The 26,020-nt window shown below is 41.0% G+C and overlaps 2 protein-coding genes across 2 annotated transcripts; one reads left to right on the plus strand and one right to left on the minus strand.

The window, feature by feature from the left end:
- Positions 1–684: 684 nt before the first annotated feature.
- Positions 685–1,823, minus strand: LOC109623022 (uncharacterized). The gene is made up of 2 exons (XM_020077483.3): positions 1,204–1,823; positions 685–1,134 (listed from the first exon to the last, which is right to left on the minus strand). The coding sequence occupies exons 1-2, from the start codon at positions 1,652–1,654 to the stop codon at positions 782–784; spliced, it is 804 nt and encodes a 267-aa protein (XP_019933042.3). The 5' UTR covers positions 1,655–1,823; the 3' UTR covers positions 685–781.
- Positions 1,824–19,861: 18,038 nt separating this feature from the next.
- On the plus strand, positions 19,862–21,084 carry LOC109409089 (uncharacterized). The gene is made up of 3 exons (XM_019682495.4): positions 19,862–20,183; positions 20,246–20,653; positions 20,721–21,084. Exons 1-3 carry the CDS (start codon positions 19,971–19,973, stop codon positions 20,847–20,849), a joined length of 750 nt encoding a protein of 249 aa, XP_019538040.3. The 5' UTR covers positions 19,862–19,970; the 3' UTR covers positions 20,850–21,084.
- The last annotated feature ends 4,936 nt before the right edge of the window (positions 21,085–26,020 follow it).

Raw genomic sequence — 26,020 nt, forward strand, 5'->3', positions numbered from 1 at the left:
GGAGAATGTTCGAAGCGGAAAGAACAAAACCGAATGTTCAACATTAACGATAGGGAGTTCTACAACTGCATCCGAAACGACAAGCCTGATTATGAACAAGGCCTTCCGGAGGTTGGCGACGTCACACAGTTCTGGACCAATCTATGGGAGAACCCTGTCCAGCACAGCGACGATGGGATGTGGTTAGCAGAAAAAGAGCGACAGTGTAACTGAGTTGGAGACATGACCGCGGTTGTAGTAACCGCCCAGGATATACGTCTGACCTTTAAAGTCAGTATTGCAGAAGCTCCCGGGGTGTTCAGTTCTGCTATGCAGAAATGCCTGGACAATGGAGTTTTCTCAGAGGTTTGGAACCGGCAGGGCCTAGTTTTTTTTGCCAAGGCGAAGAAGGTGCTCAAGAAGATCATCCTCAATGAACTGTCGCTCGAGTAACCAGTTCGGCTTCCGGAAAGGAAGGTCTACCCTAGACACTATCTAGTTGGTTACAAAGACCACTGACTCTGGATGTCAACGTGTATCGTGTCACACGATGCTATTTGTGTCATAACCGGCATGTTGTCTATCGGCATCTTTATCGGGAAAAGAGTACTTTACAATGCGCGACACCAGGGACAGCATTTGGATTTCTTGAACGACATCAACAAGATGAATTAAAATCATTAGATTAATACACCGCATCTCAGATTCGTACAAAAATAAATAATTTATTCGACCGGTTCAACTCTCGTTCATAAATAAATAATTTACAGCTTTGGGTTCGAGCGACGACGCACTCCTCCGCCTACAGATGGGCGCCGTAGGCTTGCTCCTGGGCGGCATCCAGCGATCGTTTCTTCCAGGCCGGTGGAGCTTCCCAGTGCACGTGCGGGTGCGAGATGTGATGATGATCGATGTGGTGGTCCACGTGGTGGGTGTGCGGTGGTGGGTAGTGGACCACCTCGTAGTTGACGATCTTTGGCTTGGCGAACTTGAAGATGACCATGGCGGCCGACAGGACCATCGACAGCAGACCCAGAGTCATGGCCTTCCAGGTCTTGAGGGCGATCAGGGCCAGGGCGAGGGGAACCAGCACGGTCGATTTGAACTTGATGCCCAGCAGGAAGGGAATCATGACTTTCTTAACAAAGCCACGGCCTGTAAAGGGATGAGACATGAAAGGAATCATCGCAAAGTTGCACAAGAATCAAGATGTGGGACACTCACCTTCAGCGACATTTCCTTCAGTCAATGGAACAACCAGTTCTTCGGCAAGACCTCCCTGCTTGAGGGAGTCTGGGATGTAAGCGCGGGCTTCCTCGGATTGCAGAACCTCCGGAACTCCCATCTTCAGAGCGTGGGTGGCCAGAAAGCTATCGATTTTGTTCAGCAGGCTGACAACTTTGTTGCCACGCTGCTGCTCCTGGACCTCTGGAGCCTCCTCATCGTCGACTCCAGTTCGGATGATGGTCAGGGTGTCGGTGATTTTGATTTCATCCTGATCGGACACGGTGCTCAGCCAGGACAGTGCCTTCGATTTCACGCACTTCATGTTGACATCGGCCAAGCAGGACTTGTAGATGTCGGTGGCAACTTCAGCCGCAGTTCGGGGCTGCTGCTGGGCGGCAACCATCCCGATGACGGCTGCCGAAAGGATCAACACCGCGAACGAGCGCATCTCTCTAACCGCTAACTAGCTAACTGAAACGGATTCGAAACAAAAATACCACCGCTCTGCACTCTGTCCAGTTGATGTGTACTGAACGATTAGTTAAATCAATATGAATTGTTTGATACTCATTACATTGAATTATATATCGCGCTTCCGAGCGGGGGGCCAACCGACCCGAAGAGTGAGTCGATTACGACAGGTCGGATTTTCATCATGGGGGTGGCAGCTTTGGTGGTGTTCAAGCGCCATTTTGCTGTTTTTGGCTCCCGTAATCTGGGGGATATGCTGCATGCCAAAAATTCAAATCCACCACCGACCGGCACTAACTAACCCGCTGCTGCTGACAGTTATGGGTTGCCCCAAGCCAAGAGTTTTAATTTTTACTTCGTCCTCATATGTCGTGTGGACTGGTCGTCACCGCCATCGTCGCAATCGTTCGTTTTCGTGATAACAACCAGGTGGGGAAATCAAATCTACGCTACACACATGGCGGAAGCTACGTGGTCCGCATGGAGGTAGTGCGATTGGAAATGGATTTCACTGACTGGCTGCTCTTGGGGACGACGACAGGTGGACGATTAAAATTCTTGACCATACGTTACCGATCCGCTCTTGCGTGCTTGTGGCCAATGTGCCTGCTCGAGATGGGCAACGAAAGTGAGAGTTGCTCAGTCGAATGGTGAATTTTTGGGATAGTTTGGGGGGATATTTTGGGTTTTATAATCACCATGTTATGTCGGGGATTTAAATTAAAGTGGGTCAAATGGCTCCAGCAAATAACTTATTTCATGCCATTTTTGTTGATCAGAAAAAATCGACTCGAAATGATCAGGAATTTAAATGGTACACTAAAATTTGATTGAACCATTTTTACGCACGTTATTTTATGCACTGCATGAATTAAAATGCATTAAGGCCTGCAAAAAGGAGGGAGAGCTGTTCAGAACCAATATAATGCATAAGAAAACGTTATACACTAAATTCTGTTTTTACGCGAAGTTTTCAAAACATTTTTAATCGGATCGTCTTCAAATTTTGACAGGGTATCAAGCATGATGAAACAGATATCTGGTAGAAATTTAAGTCCCGTCGGAAAGAAATAGCGGCCAGGTGAGAAGAAAGATTCCAAATGCATATCTCATAATTACGAGAAAAGCGTTTAAAAAAATCATGTAAAATAAAATCGCGAAAAAAAGTAGTGTAAAAAAAATATCACAAGTCATAAAATTTCATTATATGTCATGCATTACTCTGTGTGTTTACATAACATAAAACAAAAATTTACATGATGTATCATATCAACTATCACAACACTAAGTTTAAATACATGACAAAAATAAAGTTTAAATAACGTGTACATCTCATTATATTTACATATCTGTATACTTTTTCAGCATTTCTAGATTAACGTATCGAAAGGGTGTATATTATTGATGACTGAAAATAAATTAGAAACTATAACGATCCATACTTCGATTTGGAATCAATTATGTTTTATTTTTCAACTTTAAAAGGAATTGTACATATACCACTGGGAAAAAATATGAAAGTGATACAATTGCTATTGTTATACATGAGGATTTTTTTTACTATCGTACAAATTTGTACGAAGTTTCTCAGAATTCATTGAAATTTTTATCACAGATAGGGTTCATATATCTATATATGAACAAAAACTAAATTGAAAAAAAAATATCAGGGTTGCTCAATTATCCGGCAAATTTCAATGAAAAACAAAAATTTCCCACAGACACCATCTACTTTGAAAAATCATAACTCAAGAACGAAGCATGGTAGACACAATATTGTTTTGTGAAATCATAAGCAAATTTTCTCAGTAACTAAAAAAAATGGAAAAATGTTTTCCACAAAATTTTCCACTTATGAGGAAAATTAGTTGGAAAAGTCGAAAAAACTAATTAGGAGGTCGGCGTCATCGATGATTTTTCATTCATTCAAGATATACTAGAAAATAGCGTCGGTAAATTCAGAAACCTGCATGCGGTCAATCTGAAACCTCATAAAGTAACTATACCTTCAATCTATATTCCTCCCAATGTTAACCTCCGATATGACGATCTTAAAAATATTATTAATCTACTTCCTCAACCTCTGATACTCTTAGGAGATTTTAACTCAAAAGGATGTGCCTGGGGAGAACCTACAGACGACAGTGGAGCAAAAACTCTGTACGAAATAAGCGATGAATTTGATCTTGTGTATTTGAACACTGGTGAGATCACTAGAATAGCTTGCCTTGACCAACAATGCAGTAGATTGTCACTTTGCTCGTCAAGATTGGGTTTAGACTGCTCATGGAAAGTGATCGATGATCCATCCGGAAGCGACCATCTTCCAATATTCATTTCTCTCCAAGCTTGTGGAACAGCATCAGACTCCATGACGAACTACGATTAAACAAAACACATTGACTGGGATAGATATAAGCGGGAGATGAGTGCAATAGTTAGCGGTTTAGAACCCTCTGGAGACCCTCTTGAGACTCACAAAGTTCTGTGATTCAATCTATTAAACAAACTTTGTTTGCATGAAAGCCAAACAAAGCCCATCCCCACTAACTGTCGCACTCGGAATAATCCCACAGTATGGTGGGATTGGAAATGTTTCAAAATGCTGTTCAAACGCTCAAAATGCATTCAAAAAGTTTAGATCATCTGGGAGTACTGAAGACTTTCTAAACTACAAAAAAGTGAAAGCCAAGTCTAAAAGACTGTTTAAGATTTTTAAGACTGTTTAAGACGTCTCAGAGGGTTCCAGAGGTCACTGGGGCACTCCAGTGATTCCCACGGGATTTCAAGGGGTACCAGGAGGTCTCAGGGGTGTTTAGGCGTTAGGGGACTTCAAAGGCGTCTCAGATATGCTCCAGGGGTTCTCAGGAGCGCATCATGGGATATCAGCGGCGTTTCAGGGGTTCTCAGGACGTCTTAGGCGTTTCTAGGGGTCTCTGAAGCGCTTCGATGGGTCTCGCGGGGTTTTCGGGGAGTACCATGAGGTCTCATGGGCGTTTAAGAGGTCTCATGGACGATTAAAAGGACTCAGGAGCATGCGAAGGGGCCCTAGGGTATCTCTGGGGCATTTAGTGGGTCACGGGGGCGTTTCAAGGATTCTCATGAGGGCTCCAATAAGTCTCTGAGTTGCTACAGGAGGTCCCAGAGGCACTTGAAGATGTGTCAGGGGCGTTTTAAAAGGCAAGTGCTTTAGGAAACTCGAGGGGTGTTTTAGGTGGTCCCAAGGGGTATCAGAGGATTTAAGGGGCGTTAGTCTAGGAGGGAGTCGCAGATGATCCTATGGAAGAAAACATGAAAAATCAAAGGCTCATACATACATATATGCATATTGTTTAATTAACCCTAAAAGGGATACCAGGCGCCTTTCAGAGCTCGTATTTGATGGAACACACTCAGCGAGGTGATGAAACTGAGGCCATGAAGGTATCCCTTTTAGGGTTAATTACCTGATTAGAAACATCCGCTTAGAAACGCCTTGAATCTCATCTTAAACCCCTTGCTCGTTTCCTGAAACACACAATAACCTTTAGAAATCCTTTGATACGCCTTTGAACCACCAAAAACCCCCTGAAACTACCTGAAACGTCTTAAAACCTCCTTCCTGAGCAAAGGAGAATATCTAAATCAAATCTGAAATCGAATAATTTCTGCTGTCATAGCTCGATGTGTTACATGTTCAGAAAATCAATGAACATCGCAGCAATAACTCAAAGTGATATGATATCAGTTTTTGTTCTTGTCGAAATATCTAAAAGTTTTTACATAAGAACAAATTTAGCTTTTCTGCACGAAATGGCACACATACACCCATTGAGATAGCTCAATGTTAGTGAAATGACATTTGCTCCTTTCTTAGTTAGGGAAACGGAGAACCTCATGCTTTTGTTGCCATGATATTCACAACAGTTAGCCATAGTTAATTGGTAGGTATCGCCACCTGTGAATCCTAAGTTCGTTGGTTCGATGCTGGATGTTGGTAACTTTTTTTTTTATTTTTTCTAGAAAAAGGATGACAAATCTTGTCTGCTTTTGTTTTGATCTTGTATTGTCTTAAAGAGATATTATTGAGCACTCCTCCATACTAGATTTCGATATTTTGATATTATTTCTGATGTTTTTTCTCTTATCTCAATCAAACCAATATCAGTTTTTGTTCTTAAGTAATTCAATTACACTGGATCCTCTTTTTATGCACATGGCTGGGACTGCATAAATTAAAAATGTGCATAAATTTAAAAAAATACATAAAAAGAGGGAAATTTGGAGAATCTAGTTCGCGAGAATAGGTCTTGCTCCTGGGCAGTTGAGGTGGGGCTAGGGGATTTCCAGAAAGATCCCAGAGAGCCCGAAAAGGGTGTTCTAAGGGGCTTCAGGGGTGTTTTAGGGTGAAGATATGACGAAGCCACACCTCGAATTTTCAAGAGCACAAATCGGATGAACCGAATGTCGGTTTTCGCTGAAAAGTTGATCGTTTGATCACCACCAGCGGGTAACCAATCGATCAACTTTTCAGCGAAAACCGACATTCGGTTCTTCAGATTTGTTCTCTTGAAAAATCGAGGTGTGGCTTCGTTATATATTCACCTTAAGGGGTTGTTTCGGGGGAGTTGAGAAGCCTTTTAAGGGTGTTCTGTCAAGATTTGTTGGTGTTTTCATCGTATTACGGGGAATTCTGGGGTATTTCAATTGCATTAAGTGGGTTTCAGGGGCGTTCCAAGGGGCTTTAGGGGCAGTTCAAGGGATCTCAGGAGCCGTTAAAGGGCGTTGCAAGAGGTTTGAGGGGCGTTTTAAGGTATTTCAGAGTCAGCTCTGAAACTTCCTGAAATGCCTCAAAAATCCCCCTTAAACCTCCCGGGGACCCCAGGTAACGCACCTAAGAGGCTTCGAAACCCCTGAGAACTCCTCCATAACGCTTCCGTAACGCATCTGAATCCTCCGAAAATGCTCTGATACGTCTTGAAATGCCTCCAAAATCCCCTTAAGCCCCCTCGGACCCCATGTAACGTACCTGAGACGCTCCGAACCCCCCGAAAATTCCTCCGTAACGCTACCGTAACGCCTCTGAATCCTTCCGAAGAGGTTCTGAAAGGTCCTGAAATACCTCCAAAATCCTCCTTAGACCACCATGTAACGCACCTGAGGGGATTTAAACCCCCGAAAACTCCTCCGTAACGCTTTCGTAACGCCTTTTAATCCCGCAAAAAATGCTCTGAATCCCCCTTATGGGGTTATACATGTTGAGGTCGAGCAAAAAATCGATTCCTTTTTGTTCTTTTATCTTAAACGGGGACGATTTTTCCCAAAAGAATCACTTTTTTCATGCAAAAAATGTATGAAAAAAATCATAACACTCTTGTACCGACTTTTCGAACCCTCTTAGCAGAATACCCTCTTTGAATGAGTGTAATCAGTTTCGTACCTTTTAATTCCGCCCTATGTTGCTTATCCTTTGACAGATACGCGTATTTCGGATTATAGAATTTATAGGATATATAGAATATACAGATTCTATATAGATATATAAAATTTATAGGATTATAGAAAACATGCTCGCGCGGTTGACTACCTGCGTCATCACCACACTAATGCAGAGTACAAAAAGCGAGATTTTTCCAACGTGTTGTACAAAATACAACAGCGCGATCGCTCGAGGGTTAAACATCGACTTAATTTTACAGAATTATTGGTATTTAAATGGACTCTATGGCAAAATTGCTAGAAAAAAACTGCTACACGTATTTCTGAACGGTCTCTGGGATTCTAGATATCTAAAAAGTATACTTGGAAACTCCTTTAACGAACACTTGGGATCGTGATTATTTTTTGTCAAAATTATGAAAAGAACAGTTTTTTTGCAAATTGATAAGTAAAATTGGGTTTCAACGCGTAGGTGGATTTCTACATGGAATTTTCAATCAAAAATATAAGGTCCAAACGAATTTCAGAAGACTTTTTTGATGAAATTCGTAACACAGTGTTCACAAACAGTGTTTGAAAATATTTCAGAGAAGCTTCTCGGAGGAATTACAAACTTTACTGGAAGTTAATTTGAAAACATTCCAAAAATTCTGTGTATAATTCCGTACAAATCTAGGATTTTTTTAATCTGTATTAATGAGATTTTTAGCTCTAGGCTAGGACCCACGCTTTACTTACCTTCTGAAGGAAGAACTCACATTTTGCGAGTTTATCGGGAGTGGGGTTCGATCCCAGGTCCTCGGCGTGATAGTCAAGTGTTCTAACCATCACACCAGGTCCGCTCCACTTCAAATCTAGTCATGAATCCTGCATATTTACTTATGTTTGACGATTTGTTTAAAACACAGTAAGTATTCAAATTTATACGAAGGTCGTTGATTTGGATCTGGGTTTGGATTTGGAGAAAATTCACTACATTTATCACATTTGAAAATACATCGATATTTTTCTGAGCTGCACTTTTAAGCATAACATATTTTTGTTATTGTTTTTAAATTCTCCACCAGTCTTATATGATTACTTGTGAACAAACATCGACTCTCGGTTGTTGAAAAGCTCTCTTTAAGGACAATGAAATAAATAAATAAAACATCTGGTTGGGAATGTCGAGTGTTCATAGATGTTCACTGTCCGTTCTATTTCGAATAATTAATGCTCAATCAATAAAGATTTGAGAAGTAGGCACTAACGCCATTTCAATATTTACGTAAGCACGATTAAAATTTAGTATATTTTTTTCAAATGCGGGAAATTAACGCATTTACTAAACAATTTAATGAGTGACATAGATTTAGATACATTAAATAGCAGTACTAGCTTTCACACAGTAGCAAAGGTTTTAACTAAACACAGTTTCAGTCTTCTACCATAGAAGAATAAAATCGAGCGAAAATATTTTTTGGAAGCTCTAAATCTCCTAAAAGTTTGGGAAACATTGAGTTAGACGGTAGAGGTACGGCCATTTTGAAAACGTGTCCTAGAGTTCACACGCCACGCCAAAATACGTGACTCGTACTGCATGGAACGGCCGTCCAACCCAACGAAAGGCGACAGCAAAGGAGGACACCGAAGGAAGGACGAAGGAGAAGGTGTAGTAGCGGAGCAAGAGTTGGAAGAAAGTAGTCAATAAAGGTACCTGTAGTGTGAAAGTTATAATAAAGTGGGTTTGTGTTTAACGTAAAGTGTTTAAGTGTTTTCTTGGCCGCGATAGTCAAGCGCGTACGCCGACCCTGAGGCAGTTGAAGGAGGGGGGTCTCACCAGTGCTGGGCAGGGATCGCCCACAAGTTACAATATTTAACCCCTTAAACCTCCTCGGACCCCATGTAATGCACCTGAGAAGCTCCAAACACCCCGAAAGCGCCTCCGTAAAGCCTTCGTAACGCTTTGAATCACGCCAAAAATGGTCTGAAACATCCTGAAATGCCTCCAAACCAAAACCCCTAAAAACGCCTCCGTAACGCCTCTGAAACCAGCCTAAAATACTCTGAGACTTCCTCAAATGACACCGAAACCCCTCTCGGACCCCATGTAACGCACATGAGACCTTCGGAACACCCAAAAACGAACCTGTAACCTTCCTCTCTTCTTTAAACACCCCTTGGCCGCGCTTGCAATAGTTCCCGTCATTATTAAAATTCTTATGCACAATATTGGTTCTGAGTAGCTTTCCCACTTTTTATGCAGGGCATGAATAAAGATGCATAAATTAAAAGTGCATAAAAATAACATGCATAATAAGAGGTTTTAGTGTATTAATAACTGAATGTGCTATTCGTTAGATTTTCTCACCTACTCGGGTAAGCTCCTGAAAGTCATTGAAAGCCCTCTAACCCACTTATTGTTTCATTTATTATGTTTGTTTAACCCTTTGGAGACGGCATTTTCGTCTTTCTGGATGCAACCTCGCTGGTCTAGAACACGTTTGTAATAGTCAGTTTTCTCGGCTGGGCTAATGTGACCTATCCGTCTCCAAAGGGTTAAATAATCTTATGGTCATAGATTGTTAATAACTCTCAGGCAAATAGCCACATTCAAAAAATGTTTGCCAAGAATGTGTTTATATAAAAAGTGATTTGAGAAGCGGCAGAAATCAGTTCTCGCAACTAGAACGGATCGTTCCAATGTAAAATTCTTGAACTTTTTAGGCAATAATTAAAAATTCTGTCTTGTCAAAGAATTTCCCAAAAGAGTAGATGATCAATTTTGTAAAGAAATTACTGAAGTAGTTTTGATAACGCTCTAAAGTCAACCTTGAATCAATATTTTTTTTTGCATTTACCCCAACTCGTCACGTCAAGTGTCGGCCAAACTTTCCGAGTGCCTGTTTGTTATTTTTTTTCTCAATCTATTAAATTATTTAATTGGTTCGTCATCTTCGGTGTTTACTTGTGTTATATTTTGGTAAAAATGAACGTAATTGTTGCATGAATCACATCACTTACCAAAGTGAATCCAGAGCATGTGACTTTTTTCCCTTCCCCAATAACTAAAATTCCTTTCCGTGATAATCGTGAAGAAGTAGAGGTGATCTTGGTCTCTAGTGGCAACGCACATCATACTAACATTCCTTCCCTTCCTCGATGACTGTAAGGACGTCACCGGTGCCGTTAATAAAGTTAGGAATTCTTGCACTTTGAGAACGGTAAGCTACTCTCAAGCTCAGTTTGTTGGTTCTCTGTGCAATTTTGATTGTTCTGGTCAATCACGGAGTAGCAACTACGAGTTGTACGGTCATCTATGTGTGTTGAATTAGCTAATGTTAAAATACACATTGATGAAAACAAAAAAAAAGTTCATCTAAGCTCACGCTCTTGCTATTCAGAGGAAACTAAATAGTAAATATTCCATTCGGATGCTCCCGTGTTTCAAGAGATTATTTGTGTAAAATTAATGTTAAATCGACGTTCTCAACTTTCGGCCTTGAAAGTGTTAAAAACCTCTTTTCAGTCTAAAATAATACCTAAAATATATTCCCAAATTAGTCGCAATTATACACAATTAATTTGCACGTAATCAGATTACATGCAGAAATCATGCTTCAGTTTTTCGTGCATTGATTACTTCATGCAGTATGCTCCATATTCCAAACGGATACCAACGATGACCCGGTTTGCGCAGCCAAATTTACAGGTCAAACGCGTTACGTCAATAAACCCATCAATTTACGTAATCGTTTTAACGACATTTCCACACAATAACATTCCTCACGGCTGACATATTTACAACATCGAAAGCATTAAAAAGGTTCAGGAAGTTGGTGTGGCTTTCAATTTGATTGAATTTTCAACTGTTTAAAACGGCTGTTTCAAGAAAACCACGCACAGATAGGGGATCTACGCCTGCCTGCAATAATGCACTGACAGTAGATGGGTACACATGTGCGCAAACGAATGGACGACATTATTGGAAACTAATTCGCCGTCTTTACGAAATTTTATGTGTATCACGATCATGCATCGCAATTGTTTTCATCGGCGGCTTCAACTATCCGTCGCGCCGCCGTTGTGGTTGTTGTCATTCGTCGCATCGGTCAATTACGATTCCTCGTTTGTAAATTTCCGTTGGTATGCTCGGAACCGTTTGTATGCCAGGCCAAATAGCCAGGCTCTCGTACTCGTAGCGTAACTCGTCAATGAACTGAGGGAGAGCTTGGAGCTAGACGAGGTTTTTGGGGTAAACTAATTATATCAATTTCAGCGGAATGCATTGGTAAATGCAAGTGGAGTCCCTAGAGTTATTCCTAGAGTAATTACCAGGGGAATGCCCAGAGAAACTCCCGAAGGAATTCCTAGAAGAATTCCAAGACGAATTTTCGGAGAAATTTCCTGATAAATCCCAGAAAAAGTAACTTCTTTTTACATGAGAATTTTTCAAAGAGATTGCCAGATAAATTTTCAGTGAAAATCATTAAGAGATTTCCAGAGGAATTCCTAGAATAATCCCCACAATAAAAAAAAATTCCAAGAAAAAGTATCTACGTATTTCCCTAGCGATATTCTCAGAGAAAATTCTAGAAAAATTCCTAGACAAACTCCCAGATGAATTTTCAGCGAAATTTCTTGTGGAATGCTTGGACAAATTCCAGAAGAATTCCTAGGACAGTTCTCAAAGTACTACCAGATGAATCTCAGAGGAACGCTCAGAGAATGTCTAGAACAATTCTCAGAGAAATTCCCAGGAAAATCCTAAAGAGGGATCCCCAGAGAAATGCTTGGAGGAAATCTTAGAGAAATTTCTAGAGAAAATGTTAGACTATTTCTCAGACGATTTTCTATGGGAATTCTAAAAGAAACTCCAAAACAAATTCCCTGAGAAATTTTCAGAGAAACTTGTAAAACAATTCCCAAAGGAATTTATTGAGGGATTCCTTGAGCAATTTCTCGAGGAATTCCCAGAGGAATTCCTTCAGGAATTCTCAAAGAAATTCCTTTATGAATTCCCAGAGAAATTCCTACAGATTTCCTAAAGTAATTCATAGAGTGATAACTAAAAGAATTCCCAGAAAAAATGTCAGAGGAATACCTATCCGATAAATAAAGGAGTGTTTTTCATAAAAAACTAACCACGGAAGAAGTTTCGATTTTTTTTTTCAAAATTCCTAGAGAAATTCTTGGATTTATTCCAGGGGATTTCAGAAGCCACATTTCACCCCACTTCCCTCTACCAAGCTGCAAATTGTTTCGGTTTCCATGTAGTACGTATGGCACCACTTAGTCAATTACACAAGTAGTGGGTGGGTCCGGCCCAAGTGGATGTGCTGCAGATAAGCTATCCGATCCTTGTGCAGAGCGTGCGCATTTCACTCCTTTTAATACAAGGAACTAAGTTTTCGGTGATGGATGGTTGGCAGCTTGGCAACTCCGATGATGGCATACAAAATGCCAAAAGCAATGCATCCGGTTGTGGGTGTGGAGTTCAGGTGGGAGGTCTACGAATGGCTTGATTATGGTGGCACGGCGGGTCATGTAAGACGTTATGTGACAGCCTGTAAGTGACGACGCATTGAGAATTCAGGTATGGTAGTGAACGAGCCTTGATTCGACGGTTGGCAATGCTATTTCGCTATATTTAAATTTTGAAACTTATGTTGGCAAAGTGGTGGGTAAGCGAACTGCAATTCCCAGAATAGCATCGAAATGGATTAGGTAAATGATTTTTTTTAATTACTATATGGACAACATGTCTTTCACAAAAAAAACATTAGGATAAATAGAGCACATTTCGAATTCTCAAAAAATCACGTTCTTAAACATTTCTATGAATCCCTTTACAATTGTTTTGTAAAAATAATGTTTTTGATATTATGAACTATTGATGTCATCGACCAAAATGGTGGGATCATTTCCCGTATCAGCCAAACATTTTGGCAACATCATATGCGATCGTTTGTTGACTGGACCAACCGCGGCAACCGAATCAAAGGTAGTGAAACTTGTCGAATGTTTGCAAGACTTGTCAGGAAAGGGTTAGGAGGGAAACTAAATTATATGACTGCCTATACATCTTTAAATTTGGTCAACCTAATTTGCAGCGACACTAACTCAAGAGGTTTGAACAATTTAGAAATTCATACAACTTATTTTTTTCATTCTGAGGTTTTTGGAGAAGATCCAATTAAGTCATGCCTAAAGCTTCGTTGAATTCCTTTAGGAAGTCCTGGAGAAATTTCTAGAGATATTGTCAACGGAACTATTCCAGAGAAATTCCTGGGGGAATTCCCAGAGGAATTTACAGAAAAATTCTTAGGGAAATCAATGAAGAAACTTCTGGAGGAATTATCAGAGGAATTAGAACAAACGTAATAGGAACTCCCAGAGGAGTTCCTAGAGAAAATCCAAAAGGAACTCACGGCGGAATTCACGGAGGAATTCCTGGAGGAATTCCAAAAGGTTTTTCCGGAGGAATTTCCAGAGGAGTTCCTAGAGGAATTCCCAATAAAATATCTAGAGGAATGCCTGGAGAAAATACCAAAGGAATTCACTATGGGATTCCATGAGGAATTTTTGGAGGAATTTACAAAGGAATTCCTGGAGGAATCGCGGAGGAATTCATAGGGTAATTTCTAGAAGATTTTCTGGAGCGATTTCCTGGAGGAATTCACAGAGAAGTTCCTGAGAAGTTACCAGAAGAATTCCTGGAGGAATTGCCGGAAAATTGGCTGAAGGAATAACCAGAGAAATTCCTGTAGAAATTCCCAGAGGATTCCATGACGGAATCCCCAGAGAAATTCCTGGAGGAATTCTCAGAAAATTTCCAGTAGAAATTATCAGTAGAGTTCCTGGAGGAATTCCTGGAGACATTCCCAGTGGAATACCCTGAGGAATTCCCAGAGAAATTCCCAGACAAATTTCAGGTGAAATTCCCGATAGAATTCTTGGAGGAATTCTCTGATAAATTCCAGGATGAACTCCCAGAGGAATTCCAGGAGGAATTCTCGAAGGAATTGCGGGTGGACTTTCCAGAGGAATTACAGGAGAAACTCCTGAAAGAATTCTTGAAGAAATTTCAAGAGAAATTGCAGGAGGAATTCTTAGAGGACTTCCCGGAAGAATTCTCGAAAGGAATTCCGGGTGGACTTTCCAGAGGAATTACAGGAGAAACTCCTGAAAGAATTCTTGAAGAAATTTCAAGAGAAATTGCAGGAGGAATTCTTAGAGGACTTCCCAGAGGAATTCCCAGACAAATTTCAGGTGAAATTCCCGATAGAATTCTTGGAGGAATTCTCTGAGGAATTCCAGGATGAATTCCCAGAGGAATTCTAGGATGAGTTCTCGAAGGAATTGCGGGTGGACTTTCCAGAGGAATTTCAAGGAGAAACTCCTGAAAGAATCTTGAAGAAATTTCAAGAGAAATTGCAGGAGGAATTCTTAGAGGACTTCCCGGAGGAATTCCAGGGGAATTTCAGAAGGAATTCCCAGAGAAATTCTAGAAGGAAATCCAAGAGGAATTTCAGAAGAAATTCCCAGTGGAATTCCAGGAAAAATTCTCAGAGGAATTTTAAGAGGAATTCCCAGAGAAATTCCAAGTGGAATTCCCAGAGCAATTCCAGAATAACATTTCCAGAATTTCAGGCGGAATTCCCAGAGAAATTTCAGGATGAATTCGCAGAGGAACTTCAGACAGAATCCTCAGAGGAATTCCATGAGGAACTCCCAGAGGAAGACCGGGAGGAAGGTCCAGAGGAATTCCAGGAGGAAATCTCAGAGGATGCATTCCAGGAGGAATTCCCAGAAGAATTCCAGAAGGAATTCTCAGAGGAATTCCAAGCAAAATGCTCAGAGGAATTCCAGGAGGAATTCCCAGAGGAATTCCAAGAGGAATTCCCACAAGACTTCCAATAGGGATTTCCAGAGGCATAACTAGAGGTATTTCTGGGAGAATTCCCAGACAAATTCCTGAAAGAATTCCCATGAAAAATTATGAATATATCCCAGAGGAACCGCTGGAGGAATTCCCTCAGGAACTGCCGTAAGATCTCCAGAAGATATTTTCAAAGAAATTTGTGGAAGTATTTCCACAGAAATTTCTGCAGGATTTCTCATAAGGATTTCTGGAAGAACTTTTAGAGGAATTCCACAGGGAATTCCAAAAGGGCCTCTAGAAAGTATTCTCAGACGAACTCCTGGAGTAATTTGCAAATAAATGCGTGGAGAAATTTCCAGAGGAGTTTTGAAAGAATTCCTAGTGAAATTCTTGGAGGATTTTTTAGAGGACTTCCTTGAGGAATTCTCAGACGAAGTTTTGGAGGATTGCCCAGATGAATTACTGAAGGAATTATCAGAAGAATTCCTTGAAGTATTCATGTAAGGACTCCCAGAGAAATTCTTAGAGGCTGTCCCAGATCGATTCCTGGAAAAAATCTTAAAGCATCCCTGGAGGAATTCTCTGAGAAATTCAAAAGGAATTTCCAGATAATTTCTGCGAAAAATTTCTTAAGGAATTTCCAGACATTCTTCAAGAAATTTTTGGAGGGATTCCTAGAAGCATTTCTGCAAGAATTTCCATAGCCATTTCTGGAGAAATTTCCGAAGGAATTCCCGGGGAAATCCCTGGACGAATTCCCAGAGCAATGTATTTTCCATGCATCAAGGTACATCAAGGTACAGAAGAAAATTCCGAAAAAAAATCCAAGAGGAATTCATTGAAAAATTGTCACAGAAATACCCAGAGGAATTCCAGGAGGAGTTTCCAGAACAATTCTTAGGAGACTTCCCAGAAGAGTTCTTGGGAAAAATCCCAGAGGAATTCCAGGAAGAATTCTCAGAGTTATTTCAGAAAGAATTCCCAGAGTAATTTCAGAAGGAATACTCAAATGAATTCTAGGAGGAATTCCCAGAGAAACTTACAAAGCAATTTCCAGAAGAATGCCAGGAGAAATTCTTAAAGGAATTCCCAGAAAATTCCAGGAGGAACTCCCAGATGAAATTCTGGGAGGAATTCCAAGAGCAATTCCAGAACGAATTCCAAGAGGGATTCCAGGAGGAATTCCCAGAGGAAGTTCTGAGAGAATTCCCGGAGCAAATCCAGGAGTAACTTCCAGGGTAATTTCAGAATGAGCTCCCAGTTGAATTCCAAGAGGCTTTTCCAGGGGAATTCCAGGAGGAATTTCCAGAGGCACTCCCTGAGGCTATTACAGAGGAATTTCTGAAAGAACTCCCAGAGAAATGTTTTAAAGAATTTCTAGGGAAACTTCTGGAGGGATACCCAGAGAAATTCCAGATAGAATTTCAGAAGGAATTCTTAGAGGAAGCCCAGGAGGAATTCACAGTGGAATACCAAGAGGAATTCGCAGTGGTATTTTAGGAAAAATTCTTAGAGGAATTATCGTAGGAATTCCAGGAGGAATTCTAGGAAGAATTCTCACAGGAATTTCTGGCAGAAATCCCAGAGGAATTCTTGAATGAGTTCCCAGACGGATTTCTTGGAGAATTTCCAGAGGATTTCTAGTGAAAATTCCCATAGAGGAATTCCAGGAAGAATTCCCAGAGGAAGTGCAAAGAGAATTTCCAGAACAAATCCAGAAGAAATCCAGGAGAAACTCCCAGAAATTATCAGAGACACTCCTGGACGCTTTACCAGAGGCACTTCATGCGGATTTCCCTGAAGAATTCCAAAAAGACTTCCCAGAGGAATTCCAGAAGGACTTCCTAGAGGAATTCCAGGAGGAATTCCCAGAGGAAGTCTAGAGGGAATACCCTGAGGAATTTTAGGAGGAATTCTAAGAGAAATTGCCAGAGGATTAACAGGAGGAATTTTCAGAGGAATACTAGGAAGAATTCCATGACGAATTCTTGGGAGAATCCCCAGAGGAATTCCGGGAGAAATTCCAGAAGGAATAACAGGAGGAATTCCGGGAGAAATTTCCAGAGGAATTCTTGGGGGAATTCCCAGAAGAGTTTTTGGTACAATTTCCACAACAATTCTTGGGAGACTTCCTAGAGAAGTTCCAGCGATCATTTGTTCAGAAGACTTTCAGGGAGGAGGAATCCCAGAGGAATTTCAGAATAAGTACCCAGAGGAATTCCAGGAGAAACTCCAGAGGAATTTCAAAGAGAATTCCCAGTGGAATTTTAGAAGGAATACCCAGAGGAATTCCAGGAGGAATTCTCAGAAAAATTCTGGGAAGAATTCCCAGACGAATTCTTGGGAGAATCCCCAGAGGGATTCCGGGAGAAATTCCAGAAGGAATTACTGGAGCAATTCCGGGAGGAATTCCCAGAGGAATTCTTGGGAAAATTCCCAGAAGAATTTTTGGGATAATTCCCACAAGAATTCTTGGGAGACTTCCCAGAGGAATTCCAGCGAGAATTTGTTCAGAAGAGTTCCAGAGCGGACGAATTCCAGGGAGGATTCCCAGTGGAATTCCAGGGTAAATTCCCAGAGCAAATCCAGGAGCAACTCCCAGAGAAATTCCAGGAGGAATTCTCAGAGGCACTCCTGGAGGTTTTTCCAGAGGAATTTCTGAAAGAACTCCCAGAAAAATTCCTGAAAGAATTAGCAGAGGAACTCTTGGAGGGGTTCCCAGAGGAATTTCATTAGGAATTCCCAGAGGAAGCCCAGGAGGAATTCAACAAAATTTTGAAAATTGTTTCGTGGGAACTGATTATCCCGGGAGCGGACGCGTCGTGTAATGAGTACACGCACCATGAAAAAACACGCTTGTGATACACAGCGTGAGCGTGAAGGTGGTCAAAGACGCGACTGCTGGAGGCTTAACATTATCACAAGGAAAAAAATCCGGAGTTTACTTTGTCCTTCTTCTTACTGCGTATGAAAACCGGTTTTGAATATATTTCTTCGTCATTTGATAAATAATCAAAAACTAAAAAATGAGGAAATGCATCCAGTTTCGTCTTGAACTAGCTCTCTCTAATGTTGACCGGTCCTCACTATTGTTTTCAACGGTTCATTTAGGTAGTCAAAGTTTCAAATTCTCTGTTGGGTAATTTTTAAGTTTCATGGGTGTTTTAGACGGGAGTCCCAGAGTTCTTTTGAGCTTCTTAAGGGGGCCCAAGAGTATTCCGGTGGAGTTCCCAAGGGATTCAAATTTCGGGGGTTTTCAAAGGCGGTTAAAGTCATTTCAGGGTTTCAGGTGACAAGGTACGCGCATGAAACCTCAAGAAACCCATTGTACCTCTGGAATGCTTATAAGACCCCTAAAGCCCTCTAGAAAGCCACTTGGTTCCGTTCCGCACTGGAAGCCTATTTACCGTCCATGGGTTGCCCCTCGGACTTCTGAAATCCCTGGAACACATCTGAAACTTCCTAGAACACCTCTGGAACGCGTCCCTGCAATTCCTTGAAAATTCATAGAACACTCTTATAACCACTGAAACGTCCTCGAAACCCCTTGAATCCCCATGGAATCTCCTAAAATACCTCTGAAAACCCTTGAAAACACCTGGAAACTCCTTGAAAATCTTGAAGCATTCTGAAACGATCCTTGGGCCCCACGAAAGCCCCTTGAACCTCTCTAGAACCCCCTGAAATCATATGGAACGCTCATGAAACCCTCTGGAACACCCCTGTGACGCCACTGGTACTCGCTGTAACATTGTGTAACATTTGTGGATAGCCTTTAAACCCCCTGACACAGAATGTAACCCCTGAAGTCTTGTGGGTTACCCTGAAACCCCCGGACCGTACATAGGACCCTCTGAAACCTCCTGGAATACCACAAGAACACCCCCGGCACGACTGAAGCTAAAGAAAAATATGGCAATAATGTTAATATTTTAGTTTATGCAACTATACAACAATTGAGTCATGGATACAAAAAAAATCCAATAAAATAAAAATTTTAAAGCAATTTTAAACAATGCAAAAGCGTTAAGGACATTCCCGCAGTTGTTATTACTATAACTAGTGTGACTTTGACATTGATGGTCGGTTTGTCAGCCTAGCTTAGAGATAGAGCGTAATATTGAACAATCATCTCGGCAATCACTCTACTAGAGGAAAACGCCATCAATGTACAGCCTCAAAACACCAAGCGTCTCCATGCATACCCAAACGAATGTTATACTAAAAGTGGAAAATGGCAAAGCACATTGAAGACGGTCGATAAAGGTTAAAAATATATCAAAATAGGTTAACTAACTATACCCAATCGATCCTATTTATAAATCATACACTACTGAAATACTTCAACTCGTTCAACTGTTTCTAAACAAATCCACATATGTGAGGCTTTTCGGTCTATATGCACCGTTTTACGTTAAAGCTGGAACCAGCAGCATAACAGCAACGCTGAGGCCCGTGCTGGTAAGTAAAAGCAGAAGAAAATAAAACTTCCTACGTGACGAGAATCCTTAAAGTCAATTTCCCTTAGACTTGATCGCTCGGTGTTAATTTACCTACCTATTACGAGCAAAGTTTCGGAGCACATGTTCGTATTTTCTTCTTCCTCCCACCAAAACGTGTATGGAACGCGGTTGCATCGCAATCCACTTGACGAAACCAACCCACGGCAACCACGACAATGACAACGGCGCCAAATTTTACCATCGCGACGTCTTAGCTAACCACGGTGGCAGCCGTAGAGTAGAGCAAGTGCGTATGATGGCGGTAGTTGCTACACATCCGATCCGAGCAGGGGGCCGAACTTTTCCGAATCTGTCTCGAGGCAAATCCGTTGCCCCGTGCTGGCGAGTCCTACCCCCCGCGGATGTCACACTACCGGAAGGTCGTATATAAACTGTTGTGATTAAATTATCCACCATCAAAGCATCATTTTCATCCATTGTGAGCACATCGGGCCCGTGAGCTGAGCTGAGTTTAGAACGCGTAGAGATTAGGGAGCTTTGCTGTCGAGATGGCATTCAAAATTGTGATTTTGTCCGTTGCCCTCGTTGGGCTGGCTGCGGCCAATCCTGCCAGTCAACCTGCTTTCTGGAAGGGAACTCCCATGGATGGGATGGTCGAGGAGATGCGATCCATGTGCAGCTCGGATAACGACTCCGGCGCTTGCTTGAAGTACAAAATCATGAACTTCTTGGATACGGTGTTCAAAAAGGATAACTTCCAGGTAGGATTGTGCAATTATTTTCTTATGTTTGATACATAATTTAATCGATTGATCTCTTGCAGCTCACCGATGACGTCGAAGTGCACGGAAATGGATATGCTGGATTGGGAGCCCGCAGCAGTAACGGAGTCTTGGACAATGTCGAACAGTACCTGAAGAGCCACGATGTCACCTTCAAGCTGCCAGTTGCCGACGCCAAGGTCACCGTGTCGCCCCGCAACATCGACAACGAAGAACTGAGCCTAACCGTCAGCTTCCCAAAAACCTCCGGACGTAGCGCCGTCGAAGCCCGCAAGTCCAAGCTGAAGAAGATCGTCATCCCAATCATGGTGTTCGTCCTTCTGAAGGCCATGACTCTGATCCCAATGGCTCTCGGTATCTTGGGACTGAAGGCCTGGAACTCCCTGCAGCTGTCCTTCTTCTCGTTCATTGTCTCCGTTGGACTGGCCATCTTCCAGCTGTGCAAGAAGGTACATTTTGACATGATTCCATCAAGACTACTTTAAACTAATTATCCATTTTCCCCTACCTCCCCAGCTCGCCGTTGACAACCACCACCCGCACATCGCCGCCCACGGCCCATGGGATGCTGGCCGATCGTTTGCCGCTGCTCCAGCCGTGCCCGAGTACGTCGGACAGGATCTGGCCTACAATGCGTACGCCTAAGCGGCGGGACAACAGTGTAGTCATCAGCGGCGCATCAGCAGGAGAATCGAAATCAATAAGACTCAATGGCGTTGCTCGGATCGGATGGATTCGAGCAGTGCCGGAAGCGACACCCAAAGTGTTTTAGTGCGTGTAGTATCGAACTAATTTATTTATTTATTCTAACCTTCACTGTGAAATGAAGGATGCTTTGTTGATACGAATATGTTGAAGTGCAATAAAATCTACGAACGAATGTGAACTGGTTTTTTCAGTGGTGATTGGTGTTTGGTCATTTTGAAAGAAATAGTGCTCCTGAAATGCGATCAATCGAGTCAATATGTTAACACTAAAACTTGTTTCATACTTTCCACAATGGTTAATAGAAATAATTATATTTCTGTTAATTTGAATACAGTTTATTTAATCCAGAAATTCTACAAAAAAATATCTCATGAAATTCTTTCGGGAATTTTTACAAGGATTTCTTCAGTAATTATTCCAAATGCTTTTTCAAAATTTGCAATTCCATGAGAACTTTTTTTACATATATTCCGAGATTTTATCAGGAATACTTCTAAGGTTTTTAAATGTAAATTCAAATGTCAAAGGGATTCTTTCAGGCATTATTTGATTTGAAAATTTTTGAAAAAAAAAACTCCAGAGACTCTTTAGAAAGTCCCTCCAGAAATTATTCAACGTATTTCAGACATTGCTTAGGATTATTTCAGATCTTTCTTCAGGGATTCTTCAAAAAAATCCCATGATGATGATTTAGGAATTTCTTCAAAAATTCTCTCAGCAATTCCTGCAGAAATTACTCTACAATTGACATTAATCTAGAAATTCTTCTATGAAATCCTGCAGAGGGTTCTTCGATTCTTCCATGTATTCTTTCGAAGATTCCTTAAAAGATACACCTTCTTTTTCTTCTTCTTTATGGCTCTACGTCCCCACTGAGGCTTGGCCTGCCTCGCTTCAATTTTGTGTTCTTTGAGAACTTCCACAGTTATTAATTGAAGAACTTTCTTTGCCTACCATTGCATGAATTTGTATTGTTTGAGTCGAGAAAAATTTCCCGACCGGAACAGGAATCGAACCCGTCGTCGATTGGTGGTATGGATTGGTGATCCATATCCTTAACCACTAGGCTAACTGGAGAAAAATATAATATTTTGAAAGAGATTTCTTCATTGGATTTCCTTAAAAAAAATCTCCTGAAAGTACTTCAAGGTGTTTGTGTACTAATACTTTCAGAAGTTGTATACGCATTTATTTTAAAACGTTTCTCTTGGGTTATCTCCAGGAGTTCTTCCAAGAATTCCTTCAGCAAATCCTCCAGAGAATCCATTCTTGAATAATTTCACCAGTACCGAAAAAAAAAAATACAAGATTTCTTGTATTTTGAAGTTTCTCATGAATTTTATCTAGCAATTGGGAGTATCTTGAGGAATTTTTCCAGGCAATTTTCCAGGCCATTATTCAAAAATTCCTCCAGAGTTAACTTCGTCAATATCTTCTGCATATTTTGTCTACAAAACCCACCAGACTAGGTATCACTGGAAGGTTTTTAAAGAATTTCTTTAAACTATTCTCTTAGGTTTTAAAATAATTATTCCAGCAATAGCAGCTTTGTGTGCTATTGCTGGAAAAAAACTTCTGATGAAATCCCTGGCGAAATATCTAAAACAATTCCAGCAGGAATTCTGGCAGAAATCCCAAGAGATGTTTCTGACGGAATCGCAGAAGCAACTTCCTAATAAAATTCCTTGTTGGAAATTCTGCAGAAATCCCTGAAAAACTTGTCAAGAAATTTTTAGAGGAACTCAAGTAATTGAAAAAAAAGATAAATTTTTAAAATACTTCAACTGCACTTTTGAAAAAAAATCCCTTGATCCCTGAAGAAATCCTCAGATTATTAGGAATTTTTCAAAGATGTTTTTGAAGGAATCCCGGAAACAGCTTCTGAAGGAATCCGAGCAGGAGCTTCTGAAAGAATCCCTGAAGGCATTTTTGAAGAAACCTCCAGTAGAATCAGTTTAGAAATATGAGGAAGAGAAATATTCCTACAAAATAATTTGCATGCATAAAGCCCAGGCTGAGTTTTTGTAGAACTTCCTGGAGAAACGTTTCATGAAACTCTTTATCGAATTCATAAAAAAGTTAATTGAAGATTTTTTTTAGGAAAACTCACAAAGAAATCCTTTTGTAAAAATCTCGAAGAGTTCTCTGAAATTATTCCTAATGCAATCAGTGAAGGTATTTCTGATAAAATTCCAGTAAGTCTATATGAAGAAACGCCCAGATGAGCTTTGGTAAAGAGCCTTAGAAAATCTCTTAGGATATTTCCTTGAGATTCCTGTGAAACTTCTTAGGAAACATTTTTGAATAAATTCCCCAAAGAATCCGTGGAGAAATACTTAGATTTGTTCTTGGAGGAAATGTCGAAGAAATTTCCGGGAAAATACATGGAAGACTATCTGGAGAAAATCCCGAAGGAATAATAATGTAATAATGTAAGAATATCAAGGAGAATTCCTGCACACATTCTTGCGGGAATTTCCAATTGAATCTATTGAGTTATTCCTAAATAAATATCTGCTGGATTTTTTGAAGAAATACTAGTACGAAGGGCCCATATAGCCGAGGCGGTAAACGCACGGGTATTCAGCATGACCATGCTGAGGATGACGGGTTCGATTCTCGGTCGGTCCAGGATCTTTTCGTGAAGGAAATTTCCTTGACTTCCTTGGGCATAGAGTATCTTCGTGCCTGCCACACGATATACACATGCAAAATGGTCATTGGCAGAGGAAGCTCTCAGTTAAAAACTGTGGAAGTGCTCATAGAACACTAAGCTGAGAAGCAGGCTTTGTCCCAGTGAGGACGTTACGCCAAGGAGAGGAGGAGGAGTACGAATATTTGAGGGAATCTCTGAATTATTTTCAGTAAAAACCAGTTGAAGAAACTTTGAAAGAATTTTTGAAGGAGCCCCAGTATAAAATTCTAAAGAAATCCCTAGAGAAATTTCCGAAGGATTTTCGAAATGAATCCATAGAAGAATTTCTAAAGTAATTCCCACGGAGAGTTTCAGAAGCAACCCATTAAAAATCTAACTAAAAATTTCATAAAGGACTTCATGAGGCCATATCTGAAGCCAAGGAGCATTTTCTCAAATAATCCCTGGAACCTCTGGTAAGATGGAGAAACTGCTGGAATAGTTTCTGGCACAAACCTTGGTAGATTCAGGACCAATTTTTTGGAGTGATTTGTGAAGAAATGGACCCATTTCTGATGGAATTCATTGCAGACTAATTAACCTTATTAAACTAATCATTGGAAGATTTTATGATTTTGGAAAAATGTCCGAAAGGGGCTGTTCATGAACCACGTAGACCAAAATTTGGCCATCTCAGACCTCCCCCCGCTCCCCCCTCGTAGACTTTTGTTCATACAAACATTTTGAAATTTGTATGGAGCGTAGACTTTGGTCAGACCCCCCTCCCCCCAAAAAGTTTACGTGGTTTATGAACAACCCCAAAGCGTTTGTGAAAGATTTCTAAAGAAAACTTTGGACGAAAATTTGGAGGAATTCTGAACGCTTCAAAATATTACTGAACGAATCTGCGAATGGTTTCCTGCAAGAATTCCTGTAAAGATATCTTTAAGAATTTATGAACCTATGGATGCTTATCTAACGGGATTCTTAAGGAAATTGCCGGAGGATCCTCTAAAATAAATCCTGAGAGACAGCCAAGAGTCATTCTTGAAGCAATCCTTGAAAGATGTTCTAAAAACTTCAAAAGAATTCATGGAAGACTTTGTTTAATGACTTCCTTTCTGGGGTAGCATGTAGAAAACATTAAAGAAAATTAGCTATGATTTTTTTTAAGGAATCCCTGGAAAAGTTCCTGATAGAATTTTCAGAGAAATGTTTCGCAGAAAATTGGATAAAAAATCCTAAAAGCTTGGAATATTCACAAGGGCATTTTTTTTTCTTAAAATCGTGAATGCGCAAACATATCAAAACATACATTTGGAAGAGCGTAGCAAAAGTTTACTTACCTTACTTACCGGTCAGAGAGTCCTCTGATGTACATAGGAGCGTCTCCGTTCTACTCAGTCCATGGCTGTATGTCTCCAGTTCCGCATTCTGCGAAGGTTCCGAAAATCGTCCTCCACTTGATCGATCCACCTTGCTAGCTGCGCACCTCCTCTCCTCTTCTTGGCGTAACGTCCTCACTGGGACAAAGCCTGCTTCTCAGCTTAGTGTTCTATGAGCACTTCCACAGTTTTTAACTGAGAGCTTCCTCTGCCAATGACTATTTTGCATGTGTATATCGTGTGGCAGGCACGAAGATACTCCCCAGCCAACACAAAGTCGTAAATAATGTTGAATAGGATGCTAAAGTGGAGGCCATATGCGTACCTGCTTCCATTTAACCGCGTGTAAAGTGTACGCATACCGCCTCCACTTTAGCATCCTATTCAACATCATATGCGACCGTGTGTTGACCGGGTCTATGCCCAAGGAAGTCAAGGAAATTTCCTTTACGAAAAGATCCTGGACCGACCAGGAATCGAACCCGTCACCCTCAGCATGGTCATGCTGAATACCCGTGCGTTTACCGCCTCGGCTATATGGGTCCTGTGCACCACGTCTTCTTGTACCGGTCGCATGACTCTCGAGAACCATTTTAGTCGGGTTGTTATCCGACATCCTGATGACGTAACCCGCCCATCGAAGCCTCCGATGTGCCCATAGAGGGCTACTGGTCTTATCAACGTTTTGTCAATACTTTACTTTGTGTGATGGCGAACTTTGTTCGATCGTAGAGTTCTGCGGAGTCCAAAGTTAGCTCGATTTCCCGCCACAATGCGTCTCTGAGTTTCTAAGCTGGTGTCGTTGTCGGTGGTCACCAGTGAGTTCAAGTGCACAAATTCTTCAACCGTCTCGATATCATCACCATCGATATATAGCCTTCTGCCATTATGTACTTTGTCTTCGAAACATTGATGGCTAATCCGATTCGCCTGGTTTCATTCTTTAGTCGGATGTACGTCTCAGCCATTGTCTTAAATTTTCGAGCAATAATATCAAAATCATCAATAAAACCAAGCAGCTGAACGGACTTCGTGAAAATCATTCCACTCGTGTTTATCCCCGCTCTCCTAATTACACCCTCTAAAGC

Source organism: Aedes albopictus, chromosome 1 (genome assembly GCF_035046485.1).
Source record: "Aedes albopictus strain Foshan chromosome 1, AalbF5, whole genome shotgun sequence".
Taxonomy (NCBI): domain Eukaryota; kingdom Metazoa; phylum Arthropoda; class Insecta; order Diptera; family Culicidae; genus Aedes; species Aedes albopictus.